The sequence below is a fragment of the Bos indicus x Bos taurus genome, chromosome 8 (assembly GCF_003369695.1).
Source record: "Bos indicus x Bos taurus breed Angus x Brahman F1 hybrid chromosome 8, Bos_hybrid_MaternalHap_v2.0, whole genome shotgun sequence".
NCBI classification, from domain to species: Eukaryota; Metazoa; Chordata; class Mammalia; order Artiodactyla; family Bovidae; genus Bos; species Bos indicus x Bos taurus.
In genome coordinates, this window is record NC_040083.1 from 41140576 (window position 1) to 41164714 (window position 24139).

Consider the following 24139-nt stretch of genomic DNA (forward strand, 5'->3'; position numbering starts at 1 on the left):
AGATTTAGAATACATAAATTGGTGCAGAATTTGAAAAGTTTCTTTTACGGTAAAAGAGTCTGTGACTGAGGGAGACTCCCATCAGAAGGACTGCTTCTTTTTCTTACCCGCCTGCAGCAGAAGACCGATTTCTCTTTGGAGAAGAAAACCTGTAATTGGGCAGGTTAGGTGGCTGGTGGAGGCAGGCGTCAACTTGGGGATGAGACTCCCTGGCCCTCCCAACCCACGTCTCGCGAAATGGTTCACCATCCAGCAGCCAGTACGTTTTCAACTCCCAGTTAGACGACGGGAGATGAACGTAGTCATTTGGACCAGCCGGTCGGGTCGCAGGAGTGTCCTCGGACTTCTCCGTTAGCGTCCCGCCGCCCGCCCTCCCCGGCCATGCTATTGTCGGGAAAACTGCCCATGAGGAAAGAGCTCAGGACTTGGGACGTGTGTTCACACGCGGGCTCCGGGGAGCCCCAGAACCTCCCCACAAGAGCGAGTGGCCACCCAACAAAGCGCGAGCCAAGGCAGGTTCCAAACCGACGCCCACGTGGGTCCCAGTGAACAGCAGGTGTCACCGTTCCCCAGCTCCCTCCAGGTGCCTCGCGTGCTCTCTAAACTTGTGCTTTCGGAACCGCGGCCCCGCGGGGCGCCTGGACCCTCCTACTCATTGACAGCGCGGCCCTGTGAGCCGGGGGTCCCCGCGTGCCCGCGGCGGCCGGGCCCTGGGTGGAGTGGGGGCGGGGGATGAGCGGGCGCCGGGTGTAACCTCCGCCCGCGGGCACCTCCCAGGTGGGAGCGCGAACCCGCGGCAGACGAGAGGCAGGTGCCGGCGCTTCCAGGCCCCGCCGCTTCCCGCGGCTGGGTTTTGGGAGCGCCGGGCGGCGCGGCTCGGGGCGGAGGCGCTCGCACCTTGGCCGCGGCTCCCGCTCCCGTCCGGATCCTTGCTCGCGGGCACTTCAGCGTGCAGCTCTGCTTTGTCACCGAGGAGCAGCTCTGCGCCGCGGGGCCGCTCTCGCTGCGCTATCCGAAGTCTCTGCGGCTGGAGGTGCACCCGGCGGGGGAGGAGGCGGATGCGACGGTGACCGACGGTGAGCTGCTGGCGAGTCCGAAAGGTTCCGAAGGGGCGGCCCTGGGCCGGCGGGCTTGGGGTGGGGGCAGAGGGCTGCGGGGTGCGCTCAGGCCCGGGGTCGCGTCTCCTGGTCCTGAGAGGGTGTGCACCCTCTTCCCAAGAAGGCTTGGCTTGGGGGATTGCCGAGCTATCGCGCCAGTTCCCAAAAGGCCCACGTGTTTCCAATTGTTTCTTAATTGCGATCAGAGAAACTTTGGCGCTCTGGGCAGACCGGCTCTGCGAACTAGTCTTGGCCGTAACTTGTAGATATCAGAAGGGAGGCGCGCGATTTCCTCGCTGGGAACCTTTGTCTCTCTCCTTCCAGGCCTCGCTGCCTTTCGAAGGCAGTGGGCCACCATCTCCCGGTCTGAAGCTTTCTTGGGGGCGAAGTTCTGAATTGGAAGGACTGAGCCGGGTGTGCAGAGTCTAACGGCAGCAGTTTCGGTTCCAGAGGTGACTTTACCAAAGACGCGCAAGTGCCAGTCGCCTGGCTTCCTTCAGTCGAGGAGTATGAAGGGAATGCTTCTGATTTTTGTAGGATCTTAGAAGTTTTGAGAATTCAAGGAAACCTTTAGAACCTGCCCCTAGAAAGTGTATATACACGCCCACCACACTTTGCTTATAACTAAGGGGGGGGGGGGGGTCACAGCTCTTTTCTGCAGCTCATATTAAGTCACCAGTTTTAATAAGTGTAGGGAATAGATCCTAAGGCAGCTGCAAGTCTTGAGACTGCTGAGGTTCCTTCCGACCCTAACTTCTAAGATGTTGAGTCCAGTTTAGAGTGTTCTGCGTTGTGGTTTGGTTCCAGTGGGAATTTCAAGAACTGTCCTGCTCCTCACTGAAAAAGTGTGATCCCGGCTCACTGCTATATCTCTGAAGCCTTAGAACACACCCAGGCACATAGTTCACACTCAAAAAATGCTTGTTGTGGAATAATTAAACCCTTCACATGTGTCTTCTCTCTTTACTGTAGGCTGGAATGATGAAGTTTGGGTCTTTAAAAAAAAAGTATTAAAGGCTGAGTATTATTCCATTGTGTGTATATATAGCGCATCTTCTTTATCCATTCCTCTAGGTTGTCTCCATGTCTTGGCTATTGTAAACAGTGCTGCAGGGAACACTGGGGTGCCTGTATCTTTTCGGGCCATGTTTTTCTCTGGATATGTGCCCAGGAGTGGGATTGCAGGTCATATAATAGCTCTGATGTTAGTTTTTTAAGGAACCATACTGTTCTCTATAGTGGCTATATCAATTTCCATTCTTGCCAACAGTGCAATACTCCCGCTCCATACTCTCACCAGCGTTTGTTGTTTGTGGGTTTTTTTTTTTTTTTTTTTTTGATGGTAACCATTCTGACTAGAATGAGGTGATATCTCATTGTAGTTTCAATTTGCATTTCTCTATAGCCATGAAATTAAAAGCCATAAGCTTTCTCAAACTCATGTCCATTGAGTGGGTGATACCATCCAACCATCTCATCCTCTGTTGTCCCCTTCTCCTCCCGCCTTCAATCTTTCCCAGCATCAGGGTCTTTTTCAGTGAGTCAGTTCTTCGCATTAGGTGGCCAAAGTATTGGAGTTTCAGTGTCAGCATCAGTCCTTCCAATGAATATTCAGGACCGATTTCCTTTAGGACTGAGTCCCTTGACTGTCCACCTGAAACTATTACAGTGTTGTTAATCGGCTATACTCCAATACAAAATATTTTTGTTGTTAAAAAATTTATAAAATTTTTTTTAAAATGAAGTGAAAGTTGCTCAGCTGTCTCCAACTCTTGGTGACCCCATGGACTGTAGCCTGTCAGGCTCCTCCATCCATGGAATTCTCCAGGCAAGAATACTGGAATGAGTAGCCATTCCCTTCTCCAGGGGATCTTCCTGACCCAGGGATCGAATTGCATTGCAGGCAGATTCTTTACCATCTGCCTGGGAATCCCCACACACACACAAAGATTTTTTTTTTAAGAAATATTAAATATCATTTGACCAGTGTCTTAGGAAGCTTGAGATTTGGCTAGAGATCAGAAGCCTTACTCAAGCGACTCGTGGATCTCTTTTTTGGATATAAGAAGGAAAAGGAGTAGGTTTCAGTGTTTCTCTGGGGAATTCCAAAACTCAAGGTGCCAGAAAGAAATTCAGTTTGCCTATTACAGTGATTTTGTTTAATCTGTAGTCATACATATAGAGAAACAGAAGAGCAGATTTGAGATAAACATGGTACTTGGTGTCTTGTGGCTTTCCCACAAATGTGCTTTGAAAGAAATATCAGAGGTTCAAAGTGGCTGAAGTTGTAGTTTCCTGAGAGCACACCCGATGCCTGGCTGATGAGGGTATAATCATTTTACAGAGAGGAATAAGCTTCCCTCAATGAACAGATCAAATCTGGAGATGACCTATTTGGTATGCAGTAAACCAAGTTAATGGAAACAAAAGGAATAATTAAAGCTCAGGCGAGCAGTCACTGCCACAAGATTTTGACTCAATTCCTAGCTAAAGATGCACTAACAAGGAAGCAGAGAACTCGCTGTCCTAACAACTTGAGTCCTAAAATGCGTTCTATACATGAATGCACTTACTTAAGTTTGCTGCTCTTTTATGGAGAGTTTTTGGAGAACAATTCTTGAGTTGTTTTTTCAAGTAGCTCATTTTACTGTATAACCAACTAGACCCCTGTGGATGGTGGTTGGGCAGAGCAGCTTACCAACAAATTCTAAAGAACTGTTAGAAGGAAGACTATATTGTGCTTAGTCGCTCAGTTGTGTCCCACTCTTTGCGACCCCATAGACTGTAGCCCGTCAGGCTCCTCTGTCCATGGGGAGTCTCCAGGCAAGAATACTGGAGTGGATTGCCATGCCCTCCTCCAGGGGATCTTCCTAACCCAGGGATCGAACCCAGGTGTCCCGTGTTGCAAGTGGATTCTTTACTGTCTGAGCCACCAGGGAAGCCCAAAGGAAGACTATGTTGTATTCAAATATTGTACATTTAGTAGCAGCATTTTGAATGGATAGAATTTCTCCTGGGGTAAAAAATGACCCAGATTCTTTAATGGGCTGTAAGAAAGGGTCTAAGCAATGTACCCTTAGAAAACAATATCGTTTCTCAGTTCATATCTAAAATTTGTTGTTAAACAAGTAGACTCTGGAGTAACACGGCCTGAATTCAAATCCTGGCACTGCCTTTTTCAGCTGTGCTACATTTATCAAAACTTTCATCCTACTTAAGCTTCAGTGCCTTCATTTGTCAAATAAGAATGATAATACACATTTAGGGCTCCCTGGTGGCTCAGCAGTGAAGCGTCTGCCTGTAACGCAGGAGACACAGGTTCAATCCCTGGGTCAGGAAGATCGCCTGGAGATTGAAATGGCAGCCCACTCCAGTATTCTCGCCTGAGAAATCCCATGGACCGGAAGATCCTGGCGAGCTACAATCCATGGGGTCCCAAGAATTGGACACGACTTGGCGACTCAACCCCCACCCCCACCCCCGCATGAGGATTAAAAGGAAAATGCATACACCATGCTTGATACAATACCTGGCATCTATCAAGAGATCAGTAAGTGTTTTCCATTGTTATTAATATTTATGTTGTGTCCTCCAGACAATAGTTTTCTCAGGCTGTGCTGAAGAATAGATAGGCTGTATTTTTGTGAAGGTGTTTCAAAGAAGGGTTAATTAAATCTGATAATTACTTGGAAAACTGAATAATTTTCTTGATTCCCAGTTTCAATAGCTTGTCATGTAAAGAATGGGACAGAACAAGACAAATTAGTTTATTCTATTTTCAGTCCCTCCAAAATTGACAGCTTTATGAAGGGAACACACCAGGGGATCTAGCCGGTAATGTGCTCTAGCTTGTGAACTCTGGGAAGACATTCATCCATCCCTTCTTTCTTAAAATTTTTTTCAGCCCCCATCCTACCAGGAGCCTGCCTGCGGCATGCTTTATTTATTCTCCTATTCCCAGAGCCTTCCACAATACCTGGCACACACAAGACATCAATAAATGTTTCTTGAGTGAGTCAGTGATTTAATGCAAGAATTTTTTAATCTTGCTAAAATGAAAGTTGAAATACTGAGTACTCAGAGTGCAGACTCTGAATTGTCTCCCAAATGATTAAGACACTGGCTTCATTTACAGTCTAGAGGGATGTTGTAAAATATAGTGAGCTAAGAGGCAGTTGGAGGTATAGTAAGGTACACAGGTCAGGAGACAGTTGGCCTGGTTGTCCAGGGGCTAAGGCTCTGCTTCCAATGCAGGGGCCCCAGAGTTTATCGCAGGTCAGGGAGCTAGATCCCACATGCTACAACTAAGACCCGGTGCAGCCCAATAAAAATAAACATTAAAAAAAAGAAAGTTTGTTACTCAGTTCCCAAGAAGAGAGAGAGGGCACAGCACGCCACGAGGGCGGGTGGATGGAACACACGGAGAAGCACTAAGGCGGCGGGTGGGAGGAGATACGGAGCTGTGCGCAAGAGCCTTTGTCGTGCTTTCTATGGGAAGGAATGGGTGAGGCAGGTGGGCAGGTGTCAATTGGCTAGTTAGAATCATTTCAGTGGGTTCTGGGGGCATACAGGCTCTCCCTGGTGGTCTGGTATCTGGCCCTACGCTGTTTAGGTCAGGTGGATAGTGGCCCAGGTGTGGGGCCCAATAAAGGAGACAGTTGGTGTGTGGGCCCTGGATTGATTGGATATTATATGAAAAGTGTGCTTGCAGGTAAGTTGTTAACTATCTCTAGGAATTGGTTTACCCTGGGAGAGGCAGTGTACCCAGCATCAGCAAGGCCCCTGTGTCAGAGTATCAGAATATACAATGAAAAGTCATGGTTAATACAAGGGAGAATCAGAATACAAAAGAATTAGCAAGTATATAGGGTGGGGTGGGTGCTGCTGGCGTGGAGGGTGGCTGCAGGTAGGAAGGGCTTGTGGGTCAGGAGTTGAATTCAGGTGATGGAGAAAAACATAGATTGTTTTCATTGAACTGGGAAAGGGAAGGGAAACAAAAAAAGTGGGGGATGGGGCTGCTTCTCCTCCACCCCTTTCTCCAAAGTCTCTATAAGCTTGTGCTGGGGAGCAGCGGGGAGATGAAGAGCTGAGACTGTATTGTGTAAAGGCTAAGGGTAGAGTGGATCTCCAGGAGGAAAGAGAGAACTTTTTATTCCTTTTCTCAGTTTAGAGTTGTCTTTTAATTAATCTGGAAGAGTTTGGAAAATACATAAATAAGCCACATTGATAATCCAGTATGAAAATGCAGTGGTTTTTGTCTCTGAGGGATTGTGAAAGGAGGCCAGGTTTTTTGTCCCCTGGTGGTTGCTCATCTCATTAGACGAGGGAGAAGGAACGTCAGAGAAACACGTCCTTTGTATCGCATGGTACACTCATCTTCCTTCATTAAATCTGTGCTGAAAGTGTTAGTGGGTTGAGGCCTAGGGACTGCAACTTAGAATCTGCAAGTCAGGCATCTGTGTATGACATGAGCATTAATTACTTTTCTTTTTTTTAATGTTTATTTGGCTGTGCTGGATCTTAGTTGTGGCATGTGGAATCTTTAGTTGCAGCCTGAGGGGTCTAACACCCTGACCAGGGATCGAACCTGGGCCCCCTGCATTGAGAGCGCAGAGTCGTAGCCACTGTACCGCCAGGGAAGTCCTGAGCATTAATTACCTTTCATTCAGCAAATATTTATTGAACATGTGTTCTGTGCTAATCACTGCGTGGGCAGTATAGGGACTGGATAAAGACCCAATATTCTGGAACTAATATTTTAATTGGGGGGAGACAATAGCCAAAGATGCAGCACGATAATTTCAGATTGAGGTAAATGAACAGAATGCAAAATTAGAGACATTGAGAGGAAGGCTGACTTATAGTGAATGTGGTCAGGGAAGGCCTCTCTGAGGAAGTAATCCTTGATCTGAGGCAGGAAGGATGAAAGGAGCCAGCTAAGCACAGTGCTGGAGGAAAACCATAACAGGCTGAGGAAGGGCAGGTGGAAGGGCCCTGGCACTGGAGGGAGCTGATGTGTCTGACATGGCCAGTGTAACTGATGCTTCTTAAGGGGGAGGGGAGTAACATGAGTTGAAGTTAGCATTCCTGTTTTTATTGAAGCATAACAAGCTCCCGCAGTGCCTTAAAATAACTGCCATGCTCCCAGATCGCTCGGTGGGTTAGGAAACCAGGCAGGACTTTGCTGATTCTTTTGCTCCCTGTGGCACTGACAGGTAACTCCTTGGCACTCAGCTGGTAGCCAGCATGGTCTGGGGTATCCAGGAAGGCTTTTTCACTTGGGCTGGCATCTGGGCTGGTGTGATAGTTAATTATGTATGTTTATTTGGGTGAGCCATGTATCCAGATAACTGACCAAACATTATTCTGGATGTGTCAGTGAGGGTGTTTTGGGATGAGAGTAATATTTAAATCAGTAACTTTGGGTATGGCAGATTGCCCCTCTAGAATTTGGATGGGCCTCAGCCAATCACTTGAAGGCCTTAATAGACCAAAGACTGGTTTTTGCTCAGCAAGAAAGAACTCTGCCAGCTGATGGTCTTTGGCCTTAAACTACAGCTGAGACTGTGAGTAGGGAGCCTGTATGTGGCCTCTCTGTGTGGTATGACTTTGTCCCGCATGGTTTCTTCCCACCTGGGGCTTCTCCCAGCGAGACTGGTATTGCCCAGTGAGAGTTTTCCAGCAGACGAAACAGAAGCTGCCTTCCTTTTTGTGACCCGTGCATGGATGTCAGTTGACATCACCTGTGTCATGCTCTGTTGGTCAGAGCAGTCACAAACCTGCCAGGTTCAACAGGAGAGGATGTAGATGGACCTCACCTCTTCATGGGAGGGGTGTCAAATAATTTAGGTAAAATGTTTTAAAATTGCTGCTGAGACCAACTGGGTCATGTAGGAAACACACTCACTCACTCACTCTCTCACTGTCTCTTTCTCTCACTCACACACACACTTAGGGGTTTTTGGAGGAACTGTAATAACAGTCCTCTTCCTCACAATTACTGAAACAGCTGATAGAGAGCATGGGTTTTGATGCGTACCACAGAGGGCTTTCTTATTTTTCTCTTATAAACTGAATTTGCCCCCACTTGAGATGAACACCTCATAGAATGCCTTCTCTACAAGCAGCAGATCAGGAAGCAAGCAAGGAGGGGCTAGAGCGTGTGGGTTCTATCCTTCTCTCAAAGTCATAAATCAGAGAATCCTGGGGGACAGAGAGTGGGCATGGGGCAAGAGGCTGGAGTCCTTACTGGGACACAGTATTTCTCAATGGGGCATAAACAGCGTTTGTGCTGGAACATTCTTCATTGTGAGAGACATTGCAGAGTGGTTAGCACCTCTGGTCCCTTGGCAGCAAATGCCAGCAGCCCCAAGTTTCATACCCCAATTTCTGTGACAAAGAGAAACAGTCCTCATGCATGCTGGTGGAACTCCCTTCAGGTGGACGTGAGAGAGAAGAAGAATGCACAGTTTCTTCCCCTGCCTACCCCCACCCAGCAGCCACAAACTCAGCACACCCTAATATGTCTCCTTCCAAACTGTTTGAAAAACAACTACGTATTTCTTTAGCACAGTAGTCCACCCCCCAAATAGTAGGTCATTCCTCATATTCATGGGCAAAGCCGACCTTGCTACTGTTTAATCCTAGGAACTATTTTGATTTTGTTGCACTGAAGAGTTGTTTTAAAATGTGAAATACTGTCCTGCCAAGTAACTCCTTTTTTCATTGTTCTTTTACCAGAAGCAGTGCTTTCATGATTTCTTGTGGCTTTCCAAGGAAGATATTTAACGGAATGAAATGGAGGCTTTCAGCTGGACCTGGTTTTGTGTTCCAGCATTAGGGGATGCACAAGCAGTGAAGCAAAAGCCTTTCCTCCCTCTGTCAGGCAGTAATGGAACCTCGAATGGGTGACAAATGGAAAATGGTTCAAGGCCCTTGTGTTTCACCAGAAGTGAAAACAGATGAAAAGACTTGTTTTTCTGGCCAAATAAAGACCTTTTAAAGATCCCTTTCTTTCCCCATTTTCAATAGTGTTACTAAGTTTGTGATTAGTACCAGTGAATAAGCTATGTCAAGGACAGGCAATCCACTGATTAAAACTTAAAATCCGTGCCACTGGGAAGAGAAAAGAGGCATGAGGATCTTGTGAGTAAACTGCAGATACCATAGTTGCTTGTAATATTCAGAGTTGTTTTTTAAAACAAAGAGATTATTGGAGAAAAAAAAAAGAAAGGAAAGCTATGTCACTGGCATTGTATTTGTGCTTTGCATCGTGGCTGGCCACAGGATATTTGAAATGTATGCTGCTGCTGCTAAGTCGCCTCAGTCGTGTCCGACTCTGTGCAACCCCATAGACGGCAGCCCACCAGGCTCCCCAGTCCCTGGGATTCTCCAGGCAAGAACACTGGAGTGGGTTGCCATTTCCTTCTCCAATGCATGAAAGTGAAAAGTGAAAGTGAAGTCGCTCTGTCGTTCCGACTCTTAGCGACCCCATGGACTGCAGCCTACCAGGCTCCTCTGTCCATGGATTTTCCAGGCAAGAGTACTGGAGTGGGGTGCCATTGCCTTCTCCGTTGAAATGTATAGTTACTTTAAAAGATGAGACTTATAAAAATGAACCAGACTAGGACCATCCTTATGACGAAACTGCTTCTGCACCTCCTTCTCCCCTCCTGTGGTCGCAGCGATGCGCACTCTTATCCCTGGCACGTGGGAGCATATGGGCATTAGTAACCTCCTCCTCCCAGGATTTTGCTCCCTTTTAGACCCCTAGTGCCTGAGAGGCTTTCCCCCACAGCCCTCGGTTCCTTCTCTGTCTTGCCAGGGTTTCACCTGGAAGATCTGTAAAAGCTGAAGGTGTTAGGTTTTCCCAGTACGTTAGCATTTTAATAGGAACACATGCCTTGCTCAATGGAATGCCCTTACATTCTTGGATAAGGTCTCACTAGGTATCTCAGATCACTCTAAAATATTTAAATTTAATTAACTAATTTTTGGCTGCGCTGTGTCTCTGTTGAGGTGTGTGGGCTTCTCATTGCGGCAGCTTCTCTTGTAGAGCACAGGCCCTAGCGCGCAGGCTCCGTGGTGGTGGCACGGGTTTGGTTGCATGTGGAATCTAATTCCCGGAACCTATGTCCCCTGCATTGGCATGCAGATTCTCAATCACTGGACCACCAGGGAAGCCCTTCCCAGATCACTTTTTAATTACTACACTTCCACTTAGCTAAGCTACTCCCTCCATGATAGGTGCTGCACACATTAGGCTCACAATGACCTGGAGAGTAGAGAATATTGACAAATGGACCTTATTTTATTGGCCCATTTGTTCCAGATACATTGTCCACAGACCTAAGGACCTCCTCCTTGCCATGGTAACCTCTTGTGTTTAGCTACCCAGTCTTTAGCCTGTGATTAAAATTGGATGTCTGGCCACAAATCCATAGGATGAGAAAATACTTGCTTGTTGCTTACAGGGAGCTGGATTCTTCAGTGAGCTTAGAAACCTGAATGAATGGGTAGAGTGGCTATCTACCACTGTATGATACTATGGTATCATTCTTGGCATATTTTAGATAGAAATGAGGTTTCCTAAACTCCAGGTCAGCAATCTAAATAAAATTGTATGACCTTCTTTTGTTAATTGATTCTCACTTTGAACCTGTTTTATGATTAGGCTGGTTAGATGGTTGGACCAACCAGCTTGTGTGTGTGTGCTAAGTTGCCTCAGTCCTGTCCGACTCTTGGCTACTGTATGGACTATAGCCCGCCAGGCTCCTCTGTCCACGGGATCCTCCACGCAAGGATACTGGAGTGGGTTGCCATGCCCTCCTCCAGGGGATCTTCCCGACCCAGGGATTGAACCCGAGTCTCTTAAGTCTCCTGCACTGGCAGACAGGTTCTTTATCACTAGGGCTACTTGGGAAGCCCCAACCAGCTCAGATTCCCCAAAGAACTGGCTTCATTACCTTGGGTAGTTTTTCTGAACCTGCCTGAACCTTAGTCTTCTTTCCTAGAAGCTAAGTTTTATCTCATATAGTAATGGGGAAAATAAACAGAATAACAAAAAAAAATTACTTTTATTAATTTTTAAAGTAGGGTTCAGTTCCGTTCAGTCGCTCAGTCTTGTCTGACTCTTTGCAACCCAAAGAATCGCAGCATGCCAGGCCTCCCTGTCCATCACCAACTCCCGGAGTTCACTCAGACTCTTGTCCATTGAGTCAGTGATGCCATCCAGCCATCTCATCCTCTGTTTTCCCCTTCTCCTCCTGTCCCCAATCCCTCCCAGCATCAGAGTCTTTTCCAATGAGTTAACTCTTCACATGAGGTGGCCAAAGTACTGGAGTTTCAGCTTTAGCATCATTACTTCCAAAGAAATCCCAGGGCTGATCTCCTTCAGAATGGACTGGTTGGATCTCCTTGCAGTCCAAGGGACTCTCAAGAGTCTTCTCCAACACCACAGTTCAAAAGCATCAATTTTTTGGCGCTCACCTTTGTTCACCGTCCAACTCTCACATCCATACATGACCACTGGAAAACCATAGCCTTGACTAGACGGACCTTTGTTGGCAAAGTAATGTCTATGCTTTTAAATATGCTATCTAGGTTGGTCATAACTTTTCTTCCAAGGAGTAAGTCTCTTTTAATTTCATGGCTGCAGTCACCATCTGCAGTGATTTTGGAACCCCCCAAATAAAATCTGACACTGTTTCCACTGTTTCCCCATCTATTTCCCATAAAGTAATGGGACCAGATGCCATGATCTTAGTTTTCTGAATGTTGAGTTTTAAGCCAACTTTTTCACTTTCCTCTTTCACCTTCATCAAGAGGCTTTTTAGTTCCTCTTCACTTTCTGCCATAAGGGTGGTGTCATCTGCATATCTGAGGTTATTGATATTTCTCCCGGCAATCTTGATTCCAGCTTGTGCTTCTTCCAGCCCAGCATTTCTCATGATGTACTCTGAATAGAAGGTAATAAGCAGGGTGACAATATACAGCCTTGACGTACTCCCTTTCCTATTTGGAACCAGTCTGTTGTTCCATGTCCAGTTCTAACTGTTGCTTCCTGACCTGCATACAGATTTCTCAAGAGGCAGATCAGGTGGTCTGGTATTCCCATCTCTTTCAGAATTTTCCACAGTTTACTGTGATCCACACAGTCAAAGGCTTTGGCATAGTCAATAAAACAGAAATAGATGTTTTTCTGGAACTCTCTTCCTTTTTCAGTGATTCATCGGTTGTTGGCAATTTGGTCTCTGGTTCCTCTGCCTTTTCTAAAACCAGCTTGAACAGCTGGAAGTTCACGGTTCACATATTGCTGAAGCCTGGCTTGGAGAATTTTGAGCATTACTTTACTAGAGTGTGAGATGAGTGCAATTGTGCAGTAGTTTGAGCATTCTTTGGCATTGCCTTTCTTTGGGATTGGAATAAAAACTGACCTTTTCCAGTCCTGTGGCCAATGCCGAGTTTTCCAAATTTGCTGGCATATTGAGTGCAGCACTTTCACAGCATCATCTTTCAGGATTTGGAATAGCTCAACTGGAATTCCATCACCTCCACTAGCTTTGTTCGTAGTGATGCTTTCTAAGGCCCACTTGACTTCACATTCCAGGATGTCTGGCTCTAGGAGAGTGATCACACCATTGTGATTATCTGGATCGTGAAGATCTTTTTTGTACAGTTCTTCTGTGTATTCTTGCCATCTCTTCTTAATACCTTCTGCTTCTGTTAGGTCCATACCATTTCTGTCTTTTATCGAGCCCATCTTTGCATGAAATGTTTCCTTGGTATCTCTAATTTTCTTGAAGAGATCTCTAGTCTTTCCCATTCTGTTGTTTTCCTCTATTTCTTTGCATTGATCACTGAGGAAGGCTTTCTTATCTCTTCTTGCTATTCTTTGGAACTCTGCATTCAGATGCTTCTATCTTTCCTTTTCTCCTTTGCTTTTTGCTTCTCTTCTTTTCACAGCTATTTGTAAGGCCTCCCCAGACAGCCATTTTGCTTTTTTGCCTTTCTTTTCCATGGGGATGGTCTTGATCCCTGTCTCCTGTACAATGTCATGAACCTCAGTCCATAGTTCATCAAGCACTCTATCAGATCTAGTCCCTTAAATCTATTTCTCACTTCCACTGTATAATCATAAGGGATTTGATTTAGGTCATACCTGAATGGTCTAGTGGTTTTCCCTACTTTCTTCAATTTCAGTCTGAATTTGGCAATAAGGAGTTCATGGTCTGAGCCACAGTCAGCTCCTGGTCTTGTTTTTGCTGACTGTATAGAGCTTCTCTATCTTTGGCTGCAAAGAATATAATCAATCTGATTTTGGTGTTGACCGTTTGGTGATGTCCATGTATAGAGTCTTCTCTGGTGTTGTTGGAAGAGGGTGTTTGCTATGACCAGTGCATTTTCTTGGCAAAACTCTATTAGTCTTTGCCCTGCTTCATTCTGTATTCCAAGGCCAAATTTGCCTGTTACTCCAGGTCTTGACTTCCTACTTTTGCATTCCAGTCCCCTATAATGAAAAGGACATCTTTTTGGGTGTTAGTTCTAAAAGGTCTTGTAGGTCTTCATAGAACCGTTCAACTTCAGCTTCTTCAGCATTACTGGTTGGGGCATAGACTTGGATTACTATGATATTGAATGGTTTGCCTTGGAAATGAACAGAGATCATTCTGTCATTTTTGAGATTGCATCCAAGCACTGCATTTCAGACTCTCTTGTTGACCATGATGGCCACTCCATTTCTTCTCAGGGATTCCTGCCCGCAGTAGTAGATACAATGGTCATCTGAGATAAATTCACCCATTCCAGTCCATTTTAGTTCACTGATGGCTAGAATGTTGATGTTCACTCTTGCCATCTCTTGTTTGACCACTTCCAATTTGCCTTGATTCATGGACCTGACATTCCAGGTTCCTATGCAATATTGCTGTTTACAGCATCGGACCTTGCTTCTATCACCATTCACATCCCCAACTGGGTATTGTTTTTGCTTTGGCTCCATCCCTTCATTCTTTCTGGAGTTATTTGTCCACTGATCTCCAGTAGCATATTGGGCACCTACTGACCTGGGGAGTTTCTCTTTCGGTATCCTATCATTTTGCCTTTTCATACTGTTCATGGGGTTTTCAAGGCAAGAATACTGAAGTGGTTTGCCATTTCCTTCTCCAGTGGACCACATTCTGTCTGTAAGTGGGTTAAAAATGATCAAATAAAAATAACACAAAGCTATTTGACAAGCAGTTGTGAAGCTAAGCTAAGACTTTCGTGGAGCTTGCATTTTAGTACCATTCAGAAAGCCTGAGGTTTCTTTGTCTTTGCCGGACTTCCTGCAGGACTATTGGAGGAAATGTATCATTTGTGATTCCAACAGATTGAGTGTGTGTAGTTGCCTTTCATATTCAGAATATGGCTGACTCAACTATCAGCCTTTCTGCTGAGGGATCTCAGAGCCTTTCTATGTGCTGTTCCTTCTGCTTGAAGTGCTATTCCATGTCCACATCCCTATCTCAACCCTTTGTATTATGGGTCCTTCTCACCCTTTAATTCAAAGTTTGAAACTTACATTTCTCACAAGGCTGAGTACGCAGGGTTCCTACTGCATTTACCACCATTTATCTCAGCCCTCTTGCTTTCATAGCAGTGATCACAACTTGCAGTGAGAAATTAAAAAAAAATTATTCCCTCTTGGTTAAAATTGAAGTTGGAATCACAGGCCACAAATCACAAGAATATTTAATAAGAAACCTTGAGAAGAATGGAAGTTGACCCCAAAGCTTTTGAGAATGTGGAGAGTAGGTTGCAGCATATTTTCCAATTAGGAGCCATGAAGGCGTAAAAAATAAAGAACACTGCCAGGTCAGGTGGAAGGACTACTTGAATCAGAGCTACACAGCCTCTGAATTTTGTCATGAAGAAATTGAGTTCCAGACCAGTCCCTGAGAGTGGGGGGGTCGTGGGGGGGGCGGGAAAGGCCTCCTGTAATATTTCGATTTTAGCTATAGAAGGTTTATTGTTTTCTCCTGGGAAATATAAGTCAACATTGAGGCTCTTATGGCTACTGAACAGTTTATTTAACATGTTCATTATGGGAAATTGTATTTACTTTGTTTCTTTTACAAAATTGCATTTATTAGAATGTTTATAGAAAATTGAATTTACCTATTTGTGTTGTACACAGCAGCACTGTGATGAAGAGGTTACTTTCTTCAGTAACACTCTCCATATCAGTGCTGGAAATTAATTTCATTTGTTGGTTCATTCAGTTCATGTTTATTGCACACCTACTGTGAGCCAGGCACTGTACAAGGTGCTGGGCAAATAGCAGGGTGTGTGTGTGTGTTAGTCACTCAGTCATGTCCAACTCTTTGCAACCGTATGGATTGTAGCCCCCCAGGCTCCTCTATCCATGGAATTCTCCAGGCAAGAATACTACTTCAGTTCAGTTCAGTCACTCAGTCGTGTCCTACTCTTTGTGACCCCTTGGACCGCAGCACGCCAGTCTTCCCTGTCCATCACCAACTCCCAGAGTTTACCCAAACTCATGTCCATTGAGTCGGTGATGCCATCCAACCATCTCATCCTCTGTCATCCCCTTCTCCTCCTGCCCTCAATTTTCCCCAGCATCAGGGTCTTTTCAAATAAGTCAGCTCTTCACGTCAGGTGGCCAAAGTATTGGAGTTTCAGCTTTAGCATCAGTCCTTCCAATGAACACTCAGGACTGATCTCCTTTAGGATGGACTGGTTGGATCTCCTTGCAGTCCAAGGGACTCTCAAGAGTCTTCTCCAACACCACAGTTCAAAAGCATCAATTCTTCGGTGCTCAGCTTTCTTTATAGTCCAACTCTCACATCCATACATGACCACTGGAAAAACCATAATGTTGACTAGACGGCAAAGTAATGTTGGCAAAGTAATGTCTCTGCTTTTGAATATGCTGTCAAGGTTGATCATAACTTTCCTTCCAAGGAGCAAGCGTCTTTTAATTTCATGGCTGCAGTCACCATCTGCAGTGATTTTGGAGTCCCCCACAATAAAGTCAGCCACTGTTTCCCCATCTAGAGTGAGTTGCTGTTCTCTTCTCCAGGGGATCTTCCCAATCCTGGAATTGAACCCAGGTCTCCTGCATTACAGGCAGATTCTTTACTGTCTGAGCCACAAGGAAAGCCTAAATAGTAAGGTATTAACTACCTATTGCTGAGTAACAACCACCAACTCTGTGGCTTAAAACAGCACACTTTGACTGTCTTAACTGTTTCTAGGGTCAGCAGTCTCAAGTGTGGCTTAGCAGGGGCCTTTGCTCAGGATCTCTCAGAGCTGCTGTGGGCATCCCTGATAGGTCAGTTGGTAAAGAATCTGCCCACAATGCAGGAGATCCTGGTTCAATTCCTGGGTTGGGAAAATCCACTAGAGAAGGGATAGTCTACTCTCTGCAGTATTCTTGGGCTTCCCTTCTGGCTCAGCTGTAAAGAATCCTCCTGCAATGTGGGATACCTGCATTTGATCCCTGGGTTGGGAAGATCCCCTGGAGAAGGGAAAGGCTACCTACCACTCCAGTATTCTGGCCTGGAGAATTCCATGGAATGTATAGTCCATGGAGTCACAAAGAGTCAGAGATGGCTGAGCAAATTTCACTTTCACTTTCTCAGAGCTGCACTCAGGGCTTTGTTGCACTGAAGGCTCTGTTTGTGCTGAGATTTCATGGAAAGATTTGCCTGGGCAGAGGATCCTCTTCTAAGCCCTCTTGTGTGGTTGTTGGCTTAATTCTGTTCATCAGTGGTGGTTCACTGAGGGCCTCAATTCCTTGTGGTCCATTTGTAGGAAGCCTTCTCCAGTTCGTTGGTACATGGGCTGCCCAGCATGGCAACTTGTTCATAAAGGCCAGTAAGAGAGGAATGAGTCTGATGGCAAGATGAAAATCTCAGTCTTTTGTGACCTAATCATGGAAGTTATATCCATGACCTTTGATGTAGTCTATTGGTTAATCACTGGGCCATTCCACATCTGACGGGAGAGGATTCCATAAGTGGCGTGAATACCAGTGACTACTGAGGGCCATCGTAGAGTCTGCCTGCAACAAGGATTGAAGGAAACAAAATCCCTGCTTTTACCAAGGGTATGTTCTAGTACCAATCAGAAAGCATCTGTTGGACCTTCTAAGGGCCTGTTTGAAAAAAATATATTTGTGTTTCTAACACAAATTGCTAAACACCATGTGAAGATCCTTTTTAAAATTAGTTATCACATACAGTATTGCTGTGAAACCCTAAGGGAGTTTGCAGCTAACTTGCAGAACTAAAACACGTATCTCAAAGTATACGGAATCTTTCAGCAGAGCCACACTGCTCAGTGGAACAGAAAACTGGCTCCAGTGTGCTTTTGCCCTCTAGGTCCTTTGCTTTGCTTTGGATAGTTGGATGGAAGAGGCCCGTATTTATGATTAAGACACATCCTTTGTGGGAACCTCTGTCTAATTTTTAGGCAGCTTTACTTTATCATGACTTCATTTCTTTGTTTGCTGGGCTCAGCTAGCTTTTCTTCTTTGCAGGAATACAGGGACAAGATGCACTGAAGATAAAATTCGTCTTTTGTTTAGGTTCGGACACTGAAGTGTTTTTATTAAGTCACTCACAGGAGAGACAGAGGTAGCTGCTGTTTCAAATACTAGAAATTACAGTGAAGTTTTATAGAGTGAAACAAGTTAAGACAAAGATAGGGAAAGAGATAGAAAGGAGTGATGGATGGATGGAAGGAATGAAGGAAGGAAGGGGTTAAGAAGAAAGGAAACGAGAGTACTCACCCTAGGTTTATTGCATCTTGGGGATAAACAAACAGATTCACTCTAGCTATATTGGTATTTTCTGTGCTAGCCATATTTTAGGTCCTTATCTAAAATACGTTTCACAAACTTTGACATTTATACAGTCATGGGTTTAGAATGTATATTTTAAAAGACATAGAGACAGATTGTGGACAGGCTTGAGAGAATACCCACGCCTTGAATCATGGGTATCAGAAAATCAAAGATTAATGAAAATCCATACATTGAGACAGGAAGGAGGAAAGTGAATCTGAATTTTATGCATTGCTGTCAGCCAAACCCAATCCAGCTGATGAAGCTGAAGCGTAGACCCCAAGATATTTATAAATATTGCAAATTAATGTGAGGTGATCTGCTACCTTGGAAGAAGACTGAGGTATAATTCAGTAACTGGCCTAAAACTATTTGAGGAAAGCACAGAGCCGACAGTGCAAACACAGTCATTAGGGCTGGAATCCGGGCCCGTGTAATGCTGCTTTGTGCCTGGGAAGCAGAAGGTCTGTGTCATTATTTCATGAATTTCCTTTGGATAAAGCTTACGTTTTTCTCCTTATAGGAAGACTCATTTCTAATTTCATAGTTTTTTTCCTTCCTCAGAAAATTAAGTTTTTAAATCCTGTTTCCATAGATGACAAATCCTTCAGGATATGAATTCTGTTTCCTTAGATTTTTAGAAAGATCAGATCAGAAGACCAGGGAACATGTCAACCATAGGCAATGAATATTAATTTTCTAGTCTATGGAATAATAATAGCATTCAAAGAGACTTTAGTTCAGTGAGGTGGAATAGATCCATAGGGGCACCTAGCTTGTACGTAGATGGGTAGGGCTGGGCTTGGCCCCCCCATTTCAAAGTCTCCTTGGAGAATATTTAGAATGAGTTCTCTTAGCCAATGTATATGATTTGTATCTCTTGACTCCCTGCAATAGTTGTGATTTTTCTTTTTCATTTACAAGAGACGTATTTTTTCTCCATAAAGTTTTTGGTCCCCTGATATTCCAGTTAGAATGGTAATTACATTATCTGGTGTTGAAACATTTTAGGGGTACTGCTTTCTCTGCATTTCTCCATATTCTGATGTAGACCTTCACTTTCCTAATCAAAATGCGTACCTGAACCTTAATATAATCTAATAATACAACTATAAGGGGAAGTGTTTGTGCTAAGTTACAAGTATATTTCAACAAAGCATCGTTTAGTGTTCTGGAAGTCATCTCCAGGTTTTCCTACTCATTTTCCCCCTGATTCATTCTTTTTTTTTTTTTTTTAATTTTATTTTATTTTTAAACTTTACATAATTGTATTAGTTTTGCCAAATATCGAAATGAATCCGCCACAGGTATACCCACGTTCCCCATCCTGAACCCTCCACCCTCCTCCCTCCCCTCCCCTCCCTCTGGGTCGTCCCAGTGCACCAGCCCCAAGCATCCAGTACCGTGCATTGAACCTGGACTGGCGACTCGTTTCAAACATGATATTATACATGTTTCAATGCTATTTTCCCAAATCTCCCCACCCTCTCCCTCTCCCACAGAGTCCAAGAGACACCGATGTATAGATCAGTCTGATTCATTCTTAAATATATTTTTTCTGCTTTTAGTGAACTCAGTTCACATGGGGTCAAATGTATTTTGCGATCTGTGAATAACACCCACCTTGCAAAAAGGTGAAATTTCTAATAAATCTAGTTTCTTAGAAAGCTAGAGAGGACACTTTTCTCCATGGAGCTTAGATCCCAAGAAATAGAGACTTCATTTGGTGTGAAGCAGAATAGTAGCTTTTAAATAAACATTTTCTAAAGCAGCATATTCTGTCACTGACAAGTAGCAAGATTGTGAAGGGTCATGGTCATTTTCATTATTTCTCATATTCATTTTTGATTATTTATTAAGCATCAGTGCCTGTACCATTATACCATCTTATCAGTAATAAAAGAGCAACCAGTTATTTTGTACAATTCTTACTGTTGGTAATGTAACATAATACACGCAATAGAATGTTTTCAGCAGCTGGTAGTACCTGGAGTCCCAGAACTGATGTAAGGGTACATCTTTGCTCTCATACTTCTTGACTTGATCCTCCTGATTGTCTCTGGAAACAACCAGCCTTTCAATTCATGGAATGAAATTTCTCTTAAAAGATACCAATAACACGGTATTAACAGATAAGAGAAAAGAGACATATAACACAAAGGAACTGAAACATGAGAGGTAAAGTAATGAACGCTAGAAAAAAAACACAATCCCATGTCCATCCTTTTATAATAATCTCAGAAAGTGATTACCAAATATCATGTTTCCTACTTAACAAAGGTATTTTATTACCCTGTATACGAGACAGCAAAAGAGACACTGATGTATAGAACAGTCTTTTGGACTCTGTGGGAGAGGGAGAGGGTGGGATGATTTGGGAGAATGGCATTGAAACATGTATAATGTCATATATGAAACGAGTTGCCAGTCCAGGTTTGGTGCATGATACTGGATGCTTGGGGCTGGTGCACTGGGACGACCCAGAGGGATGGTACAGGGAGGGAGGAGGGTTCAGAATGGGGAATACATGTATACCTGTGGCAGATTCATGTTGATATATGGCAAAACCAATACAATATTGTAAAGTTAAAAAAAAACAAAAAAACAAAAAACAAAGGTATCTTATTACATTAGTTACTTACCATGGACCTGCTCCCCCAAATTTCTGCTTTTTCTTTTGGTGTCATATTTTTCACTTTCAGCCAGTTAATTATGTGGGTATATATCAATAAGAAACAACACTAATTCAAAAAGATTCATGTATCCTAGTGTTCACAGTAGCGTTATTTACAATTGCCAAGGTATGAAAGAAACTTAAGTGTCCATCAGCAGATGAATGAATAAAGAAAATATGGTGTATGCATATACAATTAAATACGACTCAGTGATGAAGAATGAATTTTGCAATTTGCAGCAACGTGGATGGACTTGGAGGGCATTGTGCTAAGTGACATAAGTCAGACAGAAAGACAAATGCTGTAGATACCATTTACATGTGAAATCTAAAAAAATGCATCAAACTAGTCAGTAAAACAACGCAGCAGACTTAAAGTTATAAAGAACAAACTAGTGGTTACCAGTGAGGCGAGGGGAGGAGGATGGGTAACATAGGGATAAGAAGAAAAGGGTTGTTATAGAATTATATGAAACTATGGTGTAAAACTTTGGAAAGTTGTAAAGTACTATAGAATTTAAAGAATCCTCCATTCAGTGAGAAAAAAAAAAAAAAAAGGAAAAAGCTGTTCAGTAAATCTACCCCATTTGGGGCTTCCATGGTGGTTCACCTGGTGAAGAACCTGCATCCCAATACAGGAGAGACAAGAGATGTGGGTTTGATCCCTGGATTGGGAAGAGCCTCTGGAGTGTTCTAATCTGGAAAATCTCATGGACAGATGAGCCTGGGAGGTTATATTCCACTGGGTCACAAAGAGCCAGACATTGCTGAACACGCATGCATGTGTGCACACACACATGCCACATTTTAGTACCCTGATAGAAGAATGTGCTCTTATAGTAGGCATCTCTTAAACCACTTTAAACTACCTATATACAGAAATGCAGAGGCATAAACAGTCTTTATTTATATGTAACTACCATAAAAATATAGCAGAAATGAGAAGCAGATTAATTCATCTAATGAAAACTCTACCAGCTCAATCAAATGAAATAAAATATTCCCAAATAAACATTTGAAAATTTGAAAAAACAAACTACTTTTGGAGGGAGCAGCAATTTAAAAATCAATAATAGGTTTGGACACAAGATTTAAAAGTTGACTAAAGTTAATAAGGGGAGGGAGCGGGGTAGTTGGCAGTCAGTGTCACTTGTCTCAAAGGCGGAGTTTGTACCAGGAGATGTGAGGACCGTGTGTGCTAGGTACCCCTATCTGTGCACCCACCTCTGCTAGGGAAGAAAACTGGATGGATTGGGGGGCGGTCTTCCTTTTCACAATAAACTGTGGAAAATTCTGAAAGAGATGGGAATACCAGACCACCTGACCTGCCTCTTGAGAAACCTGTATGCAGGTCAGGAAGCAACAGTTAGAACTGGACATGAAACAATAGACTGGTTCCAAATAGGAAAAGGAGTACGTCAGCTATGTCACCCTGCTTATTTAACTTACATGCAGAGTACATCATGAGAAACGCTGGGCTGGAAGAAGCACAAGCTGGAATCAAGATTGCCGGGAGTAATATCAATAACCTCAGATATGCAGATGACACCACCCTTATGGCAGAAAATGAAGAGGAACTAAAAAGCCTCTTGATGAAAGTGAAGGAAGAGTGAATAAGTTGGCTTAAAGCTCAACATTCAGAAAACGAAGATCATGGCGTCTGGTCCCATCACTTCATGGGAAATAGATGGGGAAACAGTAGAAACAGTGTCAGACTTTATTTTTCGGGGCTCCAGAATCACTGCAGATGGTGACTGCAGCCATGAAATTAAAAGATGCTTCCTCCTTGGAAGGAAAGTTATGACCAACCTAGATAGCGTATTCAAAAGCAGAGACATTACTTTGCCAACAAAGGTCCGTCTAGTCAAGGCTATGGTTTTTCCAGCGGTCATGTATGGATGTGAGAGTTGGACTGTGAAGAAAGCTGAGCACCAAATAATTGATGCTTTTGAACTGTGGTGTCGGAGAAGACTCTTGAGAGCCCCTTGGACTGTAAGGAGATCCAACCAGTCCATTCTAAAGGAGATCAGTCCTGGGATTTCTTTGGAAGGAATGATGCTAAAGCTGAAACTCCAGTACTTTGGCCACCTCATGTGAAGAGTTGCCTCATTGGAAAAGACTCTGATGCTGGGAGGGATTGGGGGCAGGAGGAGAAGGGGACGCCAGAGGATGAGATGGCTGGATGGCATCACTGACTCGATGGATGTGAGTCCGAGTGAACTCCAAGAGTTGGTGATGGACAGGGAGCCCTGGCGTGCTGCGATTCATGGGGTTGCAAAGAGTCGGATACGACTGAGCAACTGAACTGAACTGAAAGTTAATAAGGGTTAGTTAAATTCTGGAAAAACATGAAAGAAATAGTTTAATTCTTAAAGGAATTAAGACTAATTTAAAAAAATTCCCTAAGGAATATGAGAATCAAATGAAGATAAGACCATTAAAGAAAATCAGGAAAATACCATGAGAATGAAAAATGACATTAATAAAGAAATTTAAAAGAGAAGAAGTATTTGAAATGAAACATGGGCAAACATGGTCCAATTAGGTGTAATTGGATTCCCTCAAAAATGATACATAAAACAATGGAACAATTAATATTTAAAACTATAATTTAAAAAATCCTTATTTCTTGGAAGTTAAAGGTCAGAATCTACATATTAAAAAGGCTTACTAGATAACAGGAAATATTGATTCTTAACAACTAACTCTGACTCCTAACAGGTAACTTTCAGACATATCTGAGTAAAACAATTAGACTATAAAGCTTTTTTAAAAAGTCTTTAGAGTAACGTTGCAAAAAATGTAAAATATGTTATAAATATGTTTATAGGGTGTCTTTAAACATTCAAAAACAACATACAAAGTACATCAGTAACAGAACAGCATTATCATGTCTTTTAAATATATAAGAACTCAGGAACTTGTAACCAGGGGCCTTCTTGAGAATATCAGAATTCCAACACACAAGAATTGATTCTTTTGGACTGTGGTGTTGGGAAGACTCTTTTTTTTTTTTTGATTGTTAATTTTGTTTATTTTGCAAATCCTTATTATTCACTTTGCTTCCTTCGATTTATCATTATTTACCCACAGTGTTCTTTTTTTTAAAATTTAATTTTATTTTTAAACTTTACAATATTGTATTAGTTTTGCCAAATATCAAAATGAATCCGCCACAGGTATACCTGTGTTTCCCATCCTGAACTCTCCTCCCTCCTCCCTCCCCATACCCTCCCTCTGGGTCGTTCCAGTGCACCAGCCCCAAGCATCCAGCATTGTGCATCGAACCTGGACTGGCGACTCGTTTCATACATGATATTATACATGTTTCAATGCCATTCTCCCAAATCTCCCCACCCTCTCCCTCTCCCACAGAGTCCATAAGACTGATCTATACATCAGTGTCTCTTTTGCTGTCTTGTACACAGGGTTATTGTTACCATTTTTCTAAATTCCATATATATGCGTTAGTATACTGTATTGGTGTTTTTCTTTCTGGCTTACTTCACTCTGTATAAT

General features: G+C 43.6%; 1 protein-coding gene across 1 annotated transcript in view; it reads left to right on the forward strand.

Moving 5' to 3' along the window:
- The first annotated feature begins 237 nt into the window (after window positions 1–237).
- The window catches only part of LOC113897433 (histone-arginine methyltransferase CARM1-like), a 264464-nt gene continuing 240562 nt past the window's right edge, over window positions 238–24139 (forward strand). The window contains 3 exon segments of the mRNA XM_027550201.1: window positions 238–259; window positions 331–535; window positions 778–1198. Of these exon segments, the coding sequence (XP_027406002.1) occupies window positions 238–259; window positions 331–535; window positions 778–1198 (648 nt within the window).